This window comes from Falco punctatus, assembly GCF_963210335.1.
Source record: "Falco punctatus genome assembly, chromosome: 7".
Lineage (NCBI taxonomy): Eukaryota > Metazoa > Chordata > Aves > Falconiformes > Falconidae > Falco > Falco punctatus.
In genome coordinates this window covers 862,908-879,928 of record NC_137587.1, presented here as the reverse complement: position 1 = coordinate 879,928, position 17,021 = coordinate 862,908, and the positions used below count along the sequence as shown (strand labels likewise).

The window sequence follows — 17,021 nt, the reverse complement described above, 5'->3', positions numbered from 1 at the left end:
GGAAGCTGGAGAGCGATGAAGGGCAGGCCTGGTTTGGCGGCTGGGTTGCTGCAGGCCCCCTGGCTTGTTTGCGTGCGCTGCGCCTTGGCCGAGGCGCCCGAGCCAGTTCTGCAGCTGACGCTGGGCTGCCCGCTCGGGGAAGGCGACGGGAGGATCAGTTCGTGTCCTTGGCCTTTAGCCCCGTCCCCGCAGGCCGGAGCCAGCGGCGGCTCGCTGCAGCGCGGAACTACGGCTCCCAGCAGCGCGGCCGGGCGGGCGGAGGAAGCTGTCACGGCGGGGCCGCTGGACTTCGGCCGGAGATCGCTGGGCGCCGGCCCCGGCAGCCCGGTGCCTCCCGCAGCCGCTGGAGCGGGCGGGCGGCCCCGCGGGCGCTGGGATGGCGGAGGCGGCGGCGGTGGCGGTGGCGGTGGCGGGGCCGCCTGCCCCCCGCTGCCTGCTGGATGACCCCGTGCGGGTCCGCGTGGCGGGTCTCGCGCCGTGGCAGCCCGTCACCCTCCGCGCCAGCCTGCGGGACGAGAGCGGGGAGCTCTTCGAAGCCCGCGCCCGCTACAGAGCGGGCAGCAGCGGCGAGCTGGACCTCGGCCGCTCCCCGGCGCTGGGGGGCAGCTACCGGGGCGTGGAGCCCATGGGGCTGCTCTGGTCTCTGCGGGCTGAAGCTCCCTACAAGCGCCTGGCAAAGAGGAACGTCCTGACCCCTTTCCGCGTGGACCTGGAGGTGTACGAGGGCCACGGGGACACGAGCTGCTTGCTGGGAAAATGCACCAACGAGCGATGGGTTTTGGGAGAGGGGGTGAAGAGGATTTCAGTCAGAGAAGGTCGTCTGAAAGCAACCCTCTTCCTCCCTCCTGGTGAGTTTTCACTCGGTTCTGGTTTTCCTTGGGTGAATTGCAGTTTGCATTCCTTGGGCAGTGCTTAGGTGTCTTGCTCCATGTGAGTACAAAGTCCCTTGCAGCTGCTGTGGCACTGCATCCCGTAAGGGCAGCCTGGCTGTAAGGATGGGCAGAGCAGCAGCGGAGCGAGAAGGTCCTGTGGCTGCAGGAGGAGAACTGAGAAACCCAGGGGTAGTTACCCAGATCACGCTGACGACTGGATTGGCGCAGGTCAGTGCTGGCACTTGTGGGTGCATTTCATATCCCGAGAATTCCCTCCCTGGAAAACCTGCTAGCACAGCTCCTAATGAGGCGCGGCTGATGCAGCGATACTGTTTGCTCACGGGAACCCACTGGCCTGGGCACATCCGGGCAACGTCAGCTGAAATTCATGGTGGGAGAAGGATGCCCAGCGTGGGAACCTGCTGTAAGGAGTTGCTAAGAGAGAGAGAGTATCCACATTCTTGTTCTTACAGTGACTCTATGTGTGTGCCCGAGAATGGCAACCTCCATGGAAAGCTTCGGAGCATGATTTCCTTCCGATACCTGCTGTCCTGGTGCACGCCGAGGGGGCACTACTGAAAGGACAACCACAGACGCTTTTCTCTTTCATTACATATATACACACGCACACCTTTCGTTGCAGGACGTGGTCCATTCCCTGGACTTATTGATTTGTATGGATCGGGAGGAGGTCTTGTTGAGTACAGAGCGAGTCTCCTGGCTAGCAGAGGCTTCGTGACGCTGGCTCTTGCCTACATGGCCTTTGAAGATCTCCCAGCTATGCCAGACGTTCTTGAACTGAGTTATTTTGAGGAAGCTGTGAACTTTTTGCGGAAGCAGCCACAGGTGAGAGACAAATTAACGGTGCTTTTCCTGTTGGAAACTATTTTCTGGTTTTCTAGTTGCAATGCTGTACGCCACTGAATGAATCTAAGTTTCGGAGATGTTAGAAGGAGACAGGGTTGCGGGAAATACAGCGTGATGTGAGAGAGGGAAAAGCACGGGCCTCAACTCTAGTTTTGCAAGTAGCTGGGTAGCTGGTTTTGCACAGTGTCTTGCAACAGTCCATAGGGGGCTGTTGTGCTAAACCCAGTGGTTTTTGTAAGATCAAATCGAAGCACGTCCTGAATGAGAAGCACAAAACTGCTTAAGCAGGAAATCTTAGGTTTTTTCCCCACTTTTGCATCTGTCAAGATTTTAGAAGGAAAAAAGGCCCATTGACCTTTTCTACTCTTTCTGCGATGTTACAGGCTTTGATTCCAAGTAAGTTTCACAAGACAGTAGTAAAACGCTGTAACAGAATCCCTCACAGTTGTGGCACTGGAGAGTGCGCCATGTCTTAAGAAGCTGCAGCTGTATTTGAACAAGTATGTAGGATGGGAAAGACACTTTATAGCAATATATCATCATACTTAAATCGAAAGAGACCAAGAGAAATCAAGTGGCATTTAAACTTTGAATGGAGTGCTACTTAATGTGATATTCATTTCACAAAGTTACTTATGTTCTAGCATGTGGACAACAGGAACGTAGCCAGTGTGAGAGCAGAATTCAGCCTTGCTTGTCTGTCTTTTTTTCTCACAGAGCTCTGAAACTCCTTACAAGACACGTATTACAGAACCAATTTGGTGCAAAGAGCCTTCACTATAAATAAGTCACTTTAAACAGTTATTGGGCTTACTCGGCCTTTGGTGTAATGAACCTTGTGTTCAAAGACAGAGCAGAAGATAGAACAGGTCAGCTGTAGGAGAGTGTCAAAAAAACAGTAGCGTGAAAGAAAATCGGTGCCGGTAAACCCATGAAAAAGTGGTTTTCCAAAGGAGACCTGAAGAGAGAAGACTGAGGAGGTTTGGAGACAGGAGCAGTAAAATAACAATACTGAGAGCAGGGGTCTAGCTGGGATGGGAAGGGAGCAGAGAGGCTTTGTCTATAGAGGTCACAAGGAAGAAAAAGTGTTACAGGAGGGAAAATGTTGAGGAGCTTTAGAATTCCTGGTCACTCTTGTGGAGGCTCAGCAAAGGGATGGATACAGGAGCGGTATAACCTGAACAGAGGGAGGGGAGGGGTAAAATGTTGGGTGGTCTTAGTTGGGTGAGGAGTGAGGAGGCAGGACGGCAGATGTTATGTCAGCCCAGGAAATGAGGAGTAGCTGATAACGGTTGTTTTCATAACTGTGTTTCAGGTGAAAGCCACAGGGATCGGTGTTTTGGGCTTGTCTAAAGGAGCTGATCTAGCCCTTTCCATGGCCACGTTTCTACCTGGCATCAAGGCAGCTGTCAGCATATCTGGAAGCGGGTTTAATAGCTTAATTCCCCTGCAGGGGGATGGTTTCACTCTTCCTGCCCACCCGTATGATTTGGGGAGGATGAAGACCAGGGACGAATCTGGCCTAGTAGATTTTTCAGATGTCCTACATGATCACAGGGACCCCGCGACTTGGGATTGCCACATTCCCATGGAGAGGTCCTCGGCTAAGTTCCTCTTCCTGTCCGGACTGGATGACATGAACTGGAAAAGTGACCTCTATTGCCGGGATGCTGTCCAGCGCCTTCGGCAGTATGGACGGGAAGTAGAGTTCTGCTCCTACTCTGGAGCGGGGCACCTCTTGGAGCCACCATACTTGCCTCTGTGCCAGGCTTCGATCCACAAAGTGCTTGGGGTGTTTGTGCACTGGGGAGGGCAGTGGAGGGAGCATGCCAAAGCCCAAGAGGACGCGTGGCGCAGGATACAGGCCTTCTTCTGGCAACACTTGGTGGACTCGGACATCCCTAGGAGTAAGATGTAGAGGCAGCTGTCAAAGATGGGGAACCAGGGCTGGTATTTCAGCTCTCACTGAATCGTGGAGACTTATCAAAAGTTTCCTGGCCTGCCCTCCTCTAAACCCCACTGTTGCATAGCTGTTTATTTTCATTCCCCTTCCATTTTCCAGTTGAATTTTAGTTGTCTTTGGCCCCAGCTGCGCTGCAGATTGGCACCATTTTATATGCCCATGTGCTGTAGTCACCTGAGGAAAACCCGTCATCCCATCACGTGCGTTGCATTTGTACTGAGGCTATTGTTGCCCTCAATCTCCGACTGTCTCCTTTTGTAGCAGGGGATGCTCTCATAGGAGGAGTTTTCCCTTGAATAGTTTAGTTTTCCAGTTTTAACGAACCTAGATGTAAACGGCACTTTCTTGGGGCAACACATTAGTACACTCACCTTTCTTCTTGGTATGTCATTTTCTCACATTTCTTAGTAAAAAGGTTGTGACAGTTCCGGTCTCAGCTAAGCAAAGAGGTACTCTTCTGACTTGTTTTGAAGTGCCGTGATAACATTTTATTGCTGGTCCCTCAAAACCCAGAAGTGAATCTTACTGAGGTCACGCTGGTTGTATCTCCTGCTGACTCCAGATAAGTTACACATCAGGGTAAAGTGTCTGCTGCACTACTCAATAAATGCAGTGTGTATGGGTGTACGCACCGTTTGCTTGGAAGTATCTGAACGAAGCCTTCGACCGTCTTTATGCCTATAAATACACAGGCAGCAATCCTGGTGTGGTCACAAGCTGCTGCTGCGCCTGGCTGAAGAGTTCAAGTGCAGACCTTGCCTCCTGCCAGGGAGGGGAGGTGGGGTTTGCAGCAGGGGTCTCACAGTGCTCGAGATGGGGGGATACAGGTGTGGTGGGTTGACCTCGGCTGGGTGCCTGGTGCCCACCAAGCTGCGCTATCGTGCCTCTTCTCAGCAGAATGGGGGGGACATGGTAAGATGGAAAAAGCCCTTGTGGGTCAAGATAAAGGCAGTTTAATGAAGCAATAGCAAAAGCCGTGCACGTGGAGGCGAAGGAAAACAAAAGATGTTATTCCCTACTTCCCATCAGCGGGTGGTGGCTGGCGGCACCCTGGGAAGCAGGGCTTCAGTGCCTGTGGTGGTTGCCTCAGAAGGCAAACGTCATAATAACAAATGCCCCTCTTCCTCCTCCTCCCTCTTAGCTTTTATATCTGAGCAGAGGCCACACGGTAGGGAATATCCCGCTGGTCACTTTGGGTCAGCTGTCCCGGCCGTGTCCCCTGCCAGGACCTTGCCCACCCGCAGCCCCTTGCTGGGGGGATGCTGGAGAGACAGCCTTGATGCTGCGGGAGCGCTGCTGGGCCGTAGCCAAAGCACCGACTGTGACTGCCCTGCTGCCACCGCCGCTCCTGCTCCCCGGGCGAGCGCAGCGCCGTGAGGGCGGCTCTGGGGCCCAGCCGGACCCGTACAGCTCCGTACCTGCTTTTGAATGCCACAAGTCAGCTCTCCCCTGCGTTAGGGAGGAAGAATAAAGCCGCCGCTGCTGCTGAGCTCCCGGGAGCCCTGCGGAGCGGGCTTTCCGTGGTCTTGCTGCTGTAGTGGACAGGTCAGTGACAGCTGGGAAATGCCACTCTTCAGAGAGGACAGACCTTGCCTTCTGGGGACAGTGTGCGTGATCCCAGCCGTTACTGACGGCCAAACCTGCCAGCAACAGCTCCGATCGACCTCATGCTTTTGTGGGATAGTGGCACACGGCAGCTTGCTGGCGTTTTCTAGGTGTCGGGTGGCATCAACAGAGTGAATTTTGCTGGCTGGAGCCGTCGGGGCTCCCGTTCTGACCGCAGAAGCCAGCAGGAGCTGGAGGTCTCTGCCTTTTGCTGAGGCAGCAGGACGTGCCCTGGAGCAGCGGTCCCTGGATTCGGATCCCCCGGGCCAGGAGCCCTGCGGAGCCGGGATGCTGCTGAGGGCAGAGCCCTGCCCTGGGCTCTCGGCTGCGGGGAGCGGCGGCGGCCCAGAAGGAGCCCGCGGGGCCTCGCAGGGCTCAGCGCGGCCCTCCCAGCCGTGGGGGGTACCCCGGCTCCTGCTCGCCCACACTGCTCGTCCGCCAGGTTCTGTGCTGTCACCTCTTCGTTTCTGTTCGCCCCCTCTGTGTCCAGGGTGCCCCTCGCGGGCTGTGGTTGTTCCAGATGAGCAGTGAGCCGGTAGGACGTGGCGGAAGAGCAAGGGGCAGCAACAGGGCAAGTCAAACACATTTAAGCAGTCCAATCTGAGTAAGAGATGTTTTCTTTTCCCTCTTTTTTTTATTTATTTTTTATTTTATTAAAGCAGTCAAAACCCCCTGGCTTATCGATCCATGTTCTTCTGAGACTTGGGGCACTAGTGCTACAGGTACTTTTGTTTTACTGAGCGTAGTGTGGCTTATGCAGAACAGGTTGTTCTCCAGCCTGCGGGGTAGCTCACATCTATTTTAATCCCCCCTGGGGGGAAGGCAAACTGTCTCAACCTCCAATGGGCAGATTACAGATCTATGTTTCAAATTACAAAATTGTGAGCTTCTGAGAAAATACAGTATCTGTAGGAAACTACCACTGAAAGGAAAAATCCTTTCCATCAGTACATCACAGTGTGGCCAGGGGTGCTTCCGTACGGTCTGTGCTGTTGTCACATGCAGCAGTCGGGGTTAAGGATAAGCGGCCTTGAAACCGGAGGGTCGAGGGGGCTGCCTGGTGACAACACCACACAGGACAGGACCTCTTTGTTTCCTCTGCCCTGGAGTGAAAGCTTTGCTACTCAATTAAAAGCCCTTTGTTTATCACTTGGGTGGTAGCTGCCAAGAAAGACTGAAAAAACTGGTTCAGCTGAGCAGCTCTGTGCCACGTGCGAACAGGAAAACATGTCAGCAAACTCAGTTGCACTGGGAATGCTTTTTAAGTCAGCTGGCCTTTTTTAATTAAACTCAGGTTTGAAACTTACCTCCAGGAAATAGAAACTGGGAACTGGAGGGAGACTCATTTAAAATAATTAGAAATGGCCTAGCTTCAGTAAAATGCTTGTGCCTGTTCGTGAGCATGTTCTGCAGCATTTTGCTGAAGACTTTGACTACTAAACATTTCTTCTGCTGAAGAGATGATTTAGACAAATGGAGCCAAGATCACAATTTTTTCCAAGTTAGTAGCAAAAATTCTGCTAATTGCAGCCTGTAGAGTCAGGGTGCTTCATACATTTTCTCCAAGCCTATGGAGTACGGACAACATCAAGAACAATGTGAAAGTTGTTACTTAATGAAAGATAATTGACCTTTAGCTGCAAAAGAGAGCCTACGCCAAGCTCAGCTGATAAAACTAATACAAATTGGATGGGGAAAGCTATTCTTGTAATCTGCTTGTAATTGGAAAATGCTTCAGATAAAATAGAGTGCAGAAGGATTAGCTTGAGCAGAAAGATCTCGGCTTGACGCTTACATCAGTCGTGCCTTTGGTTAGCACTTTGTACTACATTTCTGTTACGAGAATGAGAACGGAAAAAGTTTGTGACAAGTCTCTTAAGAAACTGTGAAACAATTCCCCCACATGTAGGCCTCTGTAAACACATTCATTATAAGGGAACAGTCCATCCTGTGGTGTGCTTTTGGGGCAGGATGATTTCCCTAGCTGTGTTGGAATCAGGCAACAATAAGGGTTGCTGATTTGCCAGTGGATTCTTAAAATTTTCCTTTTTTGCTCGGGTTCATCTTGTGGTCTCTCTATGTAGCAAGGAGACTACCCAAAAAAGAAGAGAAGCAGCGTGAAAAGGCATGCCTTTGGGTGGAATGTCTCTAAGTTCTGCCTTAGCCTTATTGCCCAGACCCTGTGAATTTAAGATAATTGGGGGGAATGCAATCGAAGTTATGTGAAGCATATATGGCTTATTTTTTTTAAATTAGGTGTCCCTGAAGCAGGCCACAGGCTGTTTGCACGCTGTGAGACCTTTGGACACAGCTTACCCGTTTCAGTGTGGGCTTTTGGATCACAGCGCAGGTGACTTTCTTTACTAGGTTCCATCCTGCTGTCCTATCTGCTCAGTAAGCCCCCCTGAAAAGCTCCAGGGACTCCCAACAGTTTGGAGACGTTTGGGCACTGCGGGGGGCAGTGTCCTCTGTACTTCTTGAGGGTTCTTGAAAAAGCTAATGGGGTTCTTTGCCCATACTTTGACCTTGTGTTGTTAGGCTGTGTACAGCTGAGGAAGAAAGGAGTTCTTGATGTTCTTCACTGGAGGACCTGCAAGTACCAGGTCCAGTTAGGTATTTAGATGAACATCAGCTAAAGCTGATCCTGAAGTGCTTTGATACACATACAGTATCACCTGGAGGAAACTGTGAAATGAAAGTAGCCAAAACGCCTTTATTAGAGAAAAGTGAACCACAGGACAGGAGAGGTGAAACTTCTTTGAGACCGTAGCTGCGCATTGAGCACTGTGGCTCTGCAGAATGAGGCTTCAGTGGAATTCTGCTGGGCGCTGTGCTGAACAAGGAGGTCTCAGTGCAAATGTGCTCCGGTAACACTAGTAGCTTCTTACCCAGGAGAAGCAGCATCTGTCCCTGGACACCTTCTGCAGGCAAGGGTGCTTCGTGGCCACAGGGCAGGAGTGAAATGACAGATGAGAGTATATGTTGCGCAGTGTAATTTAGAAGTGACCTTTCTACATCCCCCGTTTTTGTTCCCTGTGTGGACGTGAAAGTGTAGAGATGGTTGGGGACTGGGTTTTTTGGTTGTGGGTTTTTTTAAAAAAAATAAATCAGAACTTACTCAGTTCTCTAATACGTTATCAGATCATTTGTTATCAAGCTGTGGGATAAGACCAACACTTGATGACAAAATAAAAATAGTAAAATTTTTTGCTGTATTTTGCTAAGAAATATGTAATTCTGCCATTTCAGGAAAAATTGCTGTTCTGCACTTTTTAGTGCTCCATACGTGTCATTCAGAACTGGAATCTGAGCCAAATGTAGTATTAGGTACAGAGAAAGTGATACTTTGTTTGAAGTTTGGCTATAAGGAAAATTAACATTTCTGGTGAACTAAAGCTCCTTGCAGCATTCACTGCTGCCATTTGTCATTGTCTGGGACAAAAACCAGAAAAGCTAAACCTCGCTGTTTTTCAGAGTCTCAAAACATTGTCCATGCAAAATTTGCATTAAACCTAAAAGTGCTTGGGCTCTGACTCTGGATAGCACTTAGAGAAAAAAAAAGAAAAAAAAAAGAGTTATGTTCTATTCATTTAGGCTTGTATCTTTTCAGTTACTTAAGCCACTGAGCATTTAACATCTTGCGTTCAGACTTTAAATTTATGCCTGCATTAAAGTCACTTTAGTGAAAGGTGCAGTTTTATGCTTCAGTTTAACTGTTCTAAGAATACCTTGCTGCCCAAAGGGACAGTCATGCCTTTTTTCCTGCTTGCTGACCTAACAGAGAGGTAGTCCTATAGGGGGAAAAAACCAAACCAAACCAAAAAACCCAGCACCAAACAAGATTAAAATGTTCAGCTGGATCAGAGAAGGAAGTAGCAGGAGTGTGCACTGGGTTATCAGGAGAAGCAGGGGCAGGCGATACCGTGCCTTTCAGGGTCAGTGTGGCCACATGCCAAACCAAGATAACCGAGTAACTCTAGCAGAGTTACTAGTTATGTTTGTCATAACTAGTCTGGCTGATTCTAAATTATGGCCCATTTCCATATACAGGGAGGTGACAGCTTGGTGGCTCATTGTGGGCTGCCACTGTTTACAAGGGATCTGGTCCCGAAACAGTAAAGTATTTGGTACTGGAGGGAAAATAGTGAAATGTGAGTATCAGATAGGAGACAAGGTGGCCAGACGGTTGAAGGGAGATGTCCTGCGTAGAAACAGACTGTGCATTTTTCTGCCTTCAATTAGAAAAGAAAGTTCAAACGCGCCACTGTCATTCTAATATGCTATGAATTCAGTGGAGACAGTTTTGAATCAACAAGCCTGTGCCATCTGCAGGATCCGTGCCTGGATAGTGTCAGTCTGACGTCCTCAGACATCAAGCACTAACTCAAAGTGGATTAATTTTTCTAGCCTAGGTGTTGGCTGCACAGAGCCTTGGCTCCAGCCACCCTCCCATCTTTGGACCATTTTGGATCGGAGGCACCCATCTTCTTGATGCAGGAAGACTACCTTGACACCTAACGGCATCGCTGCTGCTGTGGCGGAAGGGGAAGAGGTCAGTGGTCTGTACTTTTTGGTAGAAGCATCACATCCAATTGCTGGAACAGCCCCCAGCACTTACTGCTTCCCTGGCAGTCTGCACAGCACTCCCCGTAAAGCTGAGCCCTCCTGGGCTCCATTTGGATCAGCAACAGGCACTTTCCTGCCTGCCAGGAGTCTTGTTCTTTCTATGGCTGTCTGTCACCTAAGGGCACGATGTCTGCTTTCTCTTTTTTCTCTACCTCTTGCGCAGTCTGCTTCTGTCTCGCTGGCTGTGACCCAGGCCATTCCAGTTCCAGGTCACCCTTACCATCTAAGTATACACACAAAATGTGACCAAAAAGAAAAAGTGATTATGATTGCCATGGCAATATTCCTGCCACAGCTCCCGTACAACTCCTTATCCTTCTCAGTCTGTTGCTTCAGAGGTTTGTTCATAGTTCTTGTGATCAGTGGAAGGCCAATGCCTTCAGCCTGTAGTCACTGATACATTGCGTCCTACGCACTTGATTTCCAATACTTCTTATCATCAATATTTTATCATCATCCTTCGGCTCTGTGGAAGAAAATATTGTGCTGCTGAAACATGGTGGCTTTTTAGAAGTGATCTCTTACAAGCCGTGTTGCCTGTTACTGTCTCACAAGTGGGGTTTTTTTACTAGTTTCTACTTTTCAATGGGAAAATATGTAGAATATGTAGAAATGTTTCACTCCAGTACATGCAGTGGAATTTCAGTATGTGCTGAATCAGAATCATAACTCAGCTAGGTAAAATAAAAAATCAACTAAACCAGAGGTATAAATTGCACATTTCTAAAGGAAAAAAAAAGACAGAAAGTGCATTCAAGGAGTACCAATTCTTAAATTTCCCCCCTTCATAAAAGGAAGTATGTGAGTGTGTATGTGTTTGGGGATGGGTGTATATAAATGCGTGTTGGAAAGGAGTGGAGGAATGGAGAGTGGAAAGAAAAGGAAAAACAGAAGACTAAAAAAGTCTGGTTTGTAATTACTTGTATGTTCTTTGTAGAAAGTAGGGTCCCCAGCAGAAGTGTCCTTCTGCCAGAAGACTTACATCTGCAAGAGAAAGCAAGACGGCTCAGGTCCTGACCAGATGGCCGGCTTCCCCGTGCAGGGCCAGAGGCGAGCGTACAGTGTGCGCTGCCTGCTCCGGGATTAGCAGCATAAGCACGGTTAGGAGATGCTAATTGTTCAGTCGCAAGGTGAGTCGATTTTCCTCTGCAAGGCAATGAATGACAGCATCAGCAACTGCCACAGGACACAATACCTTCTTGGAAACAAGTCACTGACATCTGTAATTTATTTGTATACTTTCATAACTGAGTGGCTCTGCAATCGGTTATTGTTAGTACAGTTCTTGTCTTGGGACGCTGACAACTAATGCTTTTATCAAGAGGTAATAACCGCTTTCCATCACTGAAGCTCTAGTGACAGGTTATAGAAATTTTCTCAAGATCTCTCACTTTGAGGTTGATGTAGAAGCCAAGGAACAAATTCTGCTTACTTCATTGCTTGTTGATTCCACACCGATTTTTCAGTCACTAATCAGAATTGAAAATAACATGGTCCTTTGTTCTCTAACTGCCAGAGAGTCACGAGGTGAGAAAGATATTTTTTAAAATAATCTTTTTCTCCTACTGGGGAAAAGACTGGCACTTAGTTGCATAAATCTGTTTTATCCTCTTAAAGAAAGGTGGTAAAACTCTCCTTGAAATAGCCGTTTAACTACAAGTTGGGGCTCCCCGTGGGGATTACGAGGCTGGGACTTGTGCCTCGGCTGTGCTTGTTTAGGTTCTCCCACTTCCCAGACTAGGGTTCCAACCAGCAGGGTGTTGGTTATTGGTACATGGGTGGTTGTGGTGGGCTCAGAAGAAAGTCTTGGGTTTGATTCCATATTAGAACAACCAGTTTTGAAATCTCCGTATTTTTTCACAAGGTGAAAGCTTTCTTTTATCAACCGTTACGTTACGCATCGTATAATGTGAAGTTAGTCTTTTGGTATTTCAGCTTCCTTAGGGTCCATGGCTCATGCTGCGCCCTCTCTGTGTTCCCCCTGGTTCATATGGAATATTATGCCCTAAGAGAGGGAAGGAAGACCAGAGATAAGCGTTAACTTTTTTTTTTCAGTTGTCTCTGGCTACTGAATGCATTTTGCATAGCCTAAGAACCACTGTCCACCAGCATAAGAACTGCTGGGGCAAAGCCAACCCCATGCATCTCCTTACATGGCCTTATTTCTTCTGAGGCCTGAAAGCAAGCTTTGGTCCTGGGAGGTGCAAGTGCCTCGTAGTGCCTCAGCAGAGAGTTCAGTCATCCCCAGGCCAGAGCGATCTGATCTTCTCTCGCCGCTTCATTTTCTGGTGGTTCTGGTTGCTTTCTGGGCACGTTCATCATTTGTGTCTGCCTGATGAGCCACGTAACAGACACCACACACCAGCTGACAGGTAGTACTACTCTATCTTTCAATTCACAAATTTAGCAATAATAGCTTGAATTTTTAAGAACATAGAGGAGTCATTTGCTTCCTCTCCTTTGCGTGTACGAGCTCTCCCTTCCTCTGGGTTGAAAGGAGAGTAGAATTTTTTAAGAGAATATTTATTATCCTTCTCCATTCCTTTCAGTTCTCCACATAAGGCTATTTGTCTTTCCAGTGCATCTACTTTGCTTTTCTTCGCCCTGCAGAAGAGCATAATTTTGCGTTATCAATGGACTTAAGTCCAGACCTCAAAGGAATGCAATTTCCTGGGCTCAGGAAAGAATCCAGAGGTTAGTCTCATAAATCCTGTGCAAGCTCTGTGGCTGTTCCAGCTCTTAGCCAAGTTTGGCAACAGGGTCATTTCATCTAGCACTCATGTAGTAAAGCACATTTATGACCTCCGAGCCAGCTGCTCAGGCCAAATCATTGTCTCGCCTTGACAAATGCCTGTGCATGTCTCAGCTGCTTTCCTGTTATTCTGTCCATAGAATGATGCAAATTCTCCTTATGTGGTGGTGTTCCTGGAAGACAGAGCCTCCTGCTGCACACAAAAAATAGGGAGTGATTTTTATGTGGGTCACCGCATGCAGAGCTGACAGAGTCAAGGAGAGCCTGGCTGGAAGGTGACTTGGAATAACAAATGTTCTGGGAGCAGGTGAGTGTCTGTGGCCTGTAAGGGTGGTTCTTCTTTGCTGAGGTCCCCAGTTCTGCAGTGCAACGTTCTGTGTGGAGACAATCAGGAATGCTTTTATCTCTGTAAGTTTTTTCTTCATGTGTTTTAGGTTTTCGTTGAAAAAAATGTAAAAACTGAAAGCATGTTTTCAATCTTTTCCTGCCTCTGAAAGGGATAGCATCAGGTCACGCACCTCCAAACAGAGTTCAGCAGAAAAAAAGAAAAACTCTGCTTTCTCAAAAGCCATTATCATCTGAAAAACGTTTAATTGAAACAAGAGATGCTCTTGATGAGCTTGGATCACATCACATTGTCTGCTTGGTTGGCAGTTCTGCAGCACCCTCAGCTCTGACCTCTATGGGCACAGCAGGTATCTACCGCCGCTTCCAGGGAAGAGCCACACACCAAATGACCATGTTCTGCTGGGGTTGCCTCCAAGGCAGCTAGAGGCCTCAGCTTCTGCTGTTGACCTCTCCTTTGTCCTTGCTCCTTTGTTTTGTTCTACTCCTATTTTAGCCTGTTTCAGTCTGTTAGGGGTTTCTGAATTCTGCTTGTCTTTCCTCGAGTCTCCGGTAAGAAAAATGCCAGCTTTATTTTGAGCTCTTATTGTTGACAAAGTTCATAAACCAAGTTCTGTATCTCTTATTATAATACAGATGATCGGTTTATGATGATGAAGTAGGTTGAAAGGAGAGGTATTATCAGGTCTCGGGCTCCAGCCCAGTTAGCAGGCTCTCAAACTGCCACATACTTCAGTTAATGGTGGCGCGGGCTCAGGTCTCTGTGCCACTCTCACCGGCAGTTTGGGCTGGTACCGCAGCTGAGTCCATTCTGGGACCAGACTGCATCAGGGAAGGAAGAGCCTGGTGTATTACTGTAATAGAGAGGAGAGTGTATGCAGAGGATTGAAGCTGGTTAATTAACGTTGATAACATACAGCTGTGGGCTGGCTGCAGGGGCGGTGGGTTGGCTGACGTGGATAAGGTGCAGCTGTGGCTGGTTCTGGTGAGTAGTTAAATGGCTCTGAGGGGTATGGAAGTGGGGTGCTGGGTGAAGAGAGACCTGGAAGAAGCAGAGGGAGGAGAGAGAGCACCCCAGATCGAGGAGAGGCTGCCTGGAAGAGGAGCCTGGATGATGAGAGAGTCCAGATGCAGCACAGGCAGGCGGCAGGGTGGGCTGGCCTGCAAAGGATGAAGAAACAGCCTGGGCAGTAGATGAACTGTTGAAACCCTGTTGGGGATTGGTGGCTGTGCCAGGGCAGGGTGTGGGAACTACTTATGGATGTTAACCTGGTATGGGATGGTAAAAGCCTTGCTGTGGCTGGCTGGTTTGGATAGTGCTGTGACAACTATATATTAGAAAGATTTAAAGACATTATTTGCTTCAGGGTAGAGGGGCTCAGTCAGTGCTTATGGTATCTCTTAAGCCCTCACTGTGAGATGAGGAAGAAATATCAGGCCCAGCACAAACTCTTATTGCAGAGGTGGATTTCATACATGTAAAACAAATCTGTATGCATGAAGCTGGGCTTTAACAATATGGAGATGCAAACACTGCTATGGCAAGGATTCCTGAAGGGAAGCAGGACCCTTTCTTACCTTTATCATTAGCATGTGACCGTTTGTTTCCATATCTGGTTTAAGTTTGCCTGTGAGAGAGAGGATGTGTCCTTGCTAGCTGTGGATGTCCAAGGCATCCTTGGCTTACCACCATCCCACAAAAAACACCAGCAATCCTTGAACATTAGTCTGGATTCATAGAGGTTTTCTGACAGCAGAATACCTTCTACTGTCATAAGTAGGTCTTCTACCCTTTTTGGAAGAAAGGAAGGGTCTCTTTAGCAGTATCTGTCTACTCTAAAGACTTCTTGTTTCAGCTCACCTGGTGGAGTCCTGAACAGTCTCCAGGATTTTTGACCATGAGACTACTATGAGACCAGATGTCAAACATCCTGAAAAGCTTCTAGCTGAAATCAATGGGATTTTACGCATTTACAAATTTAGATTGGTGCTAGAGTGAGCAGCATCTTACAGAAATGACAAGTGAGTATAGAGACTGATTCTTTTTTTTTCCTCTTTATGTATTCTAGAATCATGATTTACTGGAAAGTTATGAAGTCAGTAGTGGAGCAGTGGGGGCTTGGGGATTGAGGCTAGAGCATTTTTCTGTGCAGAGATTAGCCGTAATGACTGTTGGCCATTGAAACTCCATTCTGGGTGTAGTCTGAAGGCTGGCTGTTTTGGAGTTTCACTGGTATGTTGCCTTCAGCTGACCTTTTGTGCAAAAGCACGCTTCATCCAAACCCAGCAGAAAGAGTAAATATTTTCTTGGCTGTGGAAGAAGGTAGCTGTAAAAGATGGTAATGGGGATAGGTAAAGGTCAGCAGAAGCATATTTATATATATATATAGCAGTATATCAGCTCCAGCTATGTGTTGCTGAAAGGAATGTTTGTTCCCCAGATAGTTATCAAGATCTGCTTTTCATGGCAGGAGACTTGAAATGATGTCCAGCTGATGCTGCTTACTTCATTATATTGCTTGCTGGAAGCTTGCTTGAAAGGAAGGGAAAACAATGAACTCTGTTCTCTCACTTGGATACAGCGTATTAAAAAAGGTAAGATTTGACAGGAGATGGTTTAATTCTACTGCTTGCAAAAAAAAATATACTGTTTAAGCAAAGGAGCTGTAGCAGTTGGTAATGAGAACTGGAATTCACTTCTAGCTCTGAAAAGGGGATCAGAAGGTGGGTCTCCAGAGTAAAAAGCCTTTACAGTTGCAGAAACAACAGTATGCACATCCTTTCTGAGCCTTTTCCAAAGGCTCAGCTGCCCTGGCTGGGTCTCGCACAGTAGGTTTAGAATTTGTGGTTGGCCCTTGCCCTTACGCTCTCCTGGCGCTCGGGCACATGAGCCACATGGCTGCAGTGTCTCGCCAGCACCGTGCTGTGCCGTGTCAGCTGGGTCACTGCTGGCTTGCAGCACTGTCAGGGATGCTCCTCCTGATGTGACTCTACCAAATGTCTCCCCTGACAAACTGCTTTGCTGTCAGGAATGTTGGAAAGAAAGAAACCTCAAACACTTCCCTTGTCCTCTGAAGGAACAAATACTGGTGTTGAGGAGTCTGTGCCTGTCATCGCAGACTCACTGAGGGACTGTAACCAGTGACTCCAGACTGTTCCTCTTTTCTTGACTTTTTGAATGGGTTAGCTGTAAATCTGCCCAGAGCTTTGCACTGCCGCAGTGGTAATAGTTGTTATTATTATGATTGTTGAAATATACTGCGAAGTCTCACAGTTGATTCAGCTGGCTGTGTATTGCCCTGAATAATTTAGTGTTACATGGAAATATAAAGTCCCCACTGTCGCAGGCTTTGAGGTTCCATTTATACAGTCAGTGCAATTCAATTAGCCTCCTCAAAAACAGGGAACAGGCAAACATAACCTTCAGCTGCTAGCTGGGAACCCTCGTGCCATATCCAGGTGAAAATCCAGTATGTTCTGGAAACTCTAATCAGGAGTCTAAATGCAGGATGCTTTGGTTTACTTTGACATACAAGGATTAGAGAGAAAATACTTGGATTTGGGTCTATAATGGTGGTTGAGGCTTTGGCTGTGAAGGACTGCTGATTTGTCTCCGGTCCGAGGTGTTGAGTCTGTGCACACCTTCTGTAGGCTCTCCCAAAGTCATCTGAGCCCAGAACAGCGACCTTGTTTGCTCAGAGCTCTGCAGCCTGCTTACCTGGCGTGTCCCCATCCCTTCCTTGCACATGTGTTTCACACTGTCAGGGTTTCGAGGTTTGATCCTATGTTCTTCACTTCTGAAGTATCTTGGGAGTGAGCACTGACAGAAGCACATATAGATGAGGTATAAGGCAGGAACGCAGGGTTACTAGTGTGGGGGTTCCCAGCTTGCTTCCCAGGTGATTGCAGTCATACTAAGCTTTTTCCAGGTATTCCAAAATGCAGTCACTGCAACTGAAGCCTGTATTGTTTCAGGGGAACAGCATAACCA

At 48.1% G+C, this 17,021-nt stretch overlaps 2 protein-coding genes across 9 annotated transcripts in view; both read left to right on the top strand.

Annotated features, from left to right (window-relative positions):
• Positions 1-56: 56 nt before the first annotated feature.
• On the top strand, positions 57-4,329 carry LOC308066890 (acyl-coenzyme A thioesterase 1-like). Its single transcript, XM_080394817.1, has 3 exons — positions 57-848; positions 1,516-1,718; positions 3,055-4,329. Exons 1-3 carry the CDS (start codon positions 377-379, stop codon positions 3,655-3,657), a joined length of 1,278 nt encoding a protein of 425 aa, XP_080250943.1. The 5' UTR covers positions 57-376; the 3' UTR covers positions 3,658-4,329.
• A 5,492-nt stretch (positions 4,330-9,821) lies between these two features.
• LOC308066881 (cytosolic phospholipase A2 beta-like) overlaps positions 9,822-17,021 on the top strand; it is a 55,809-nt gene continuing 48,609 nt past the window's right edge. For 2 of the 8 annotated variants that reach the window (XM_080394796.1, XM_080394787.1), the window contains exon 1: positions 9,822-15,625. In XM_080394796.1, the coding sequence (XP_080250922.1) occupies positions 15,526-15,625 (100 nt within the window). In that variant the 5' untranslated portion in view covers positions 9,822-15,525. The remainder of the gene's footprint in view (positions 15,626-17,021) is intronic. The other 6 variants (XM_080394793.1, XM_080394790.1, XM_080394789.1 and 3 more) reach the window with 6 other exon arrangements.

Coding starts and splice junctions, on each gene's coding strand:
- LOC308066890 (XM_080394817.1), top strand. CDS start 377: ATGGCGGAGGCGGCGGCGGTGGCGGTGGCGGTGGCGGGGCCGCCTGCC. Junction 849..1,515: donor AACCCTCTTCCTCCCTCCTG/GTGAGTTTTCAC, acceptor CTTTCGTTGCAG/GACGTGGTCCATTCCCTGGA. Junction 1,719..3,054: donor TTTTGCGGAAGCAGCCACAG/GTGAGAGACAAA, acceptor ACTGTGTTTCAG/GTGAAAGCCACAGGGATCGG.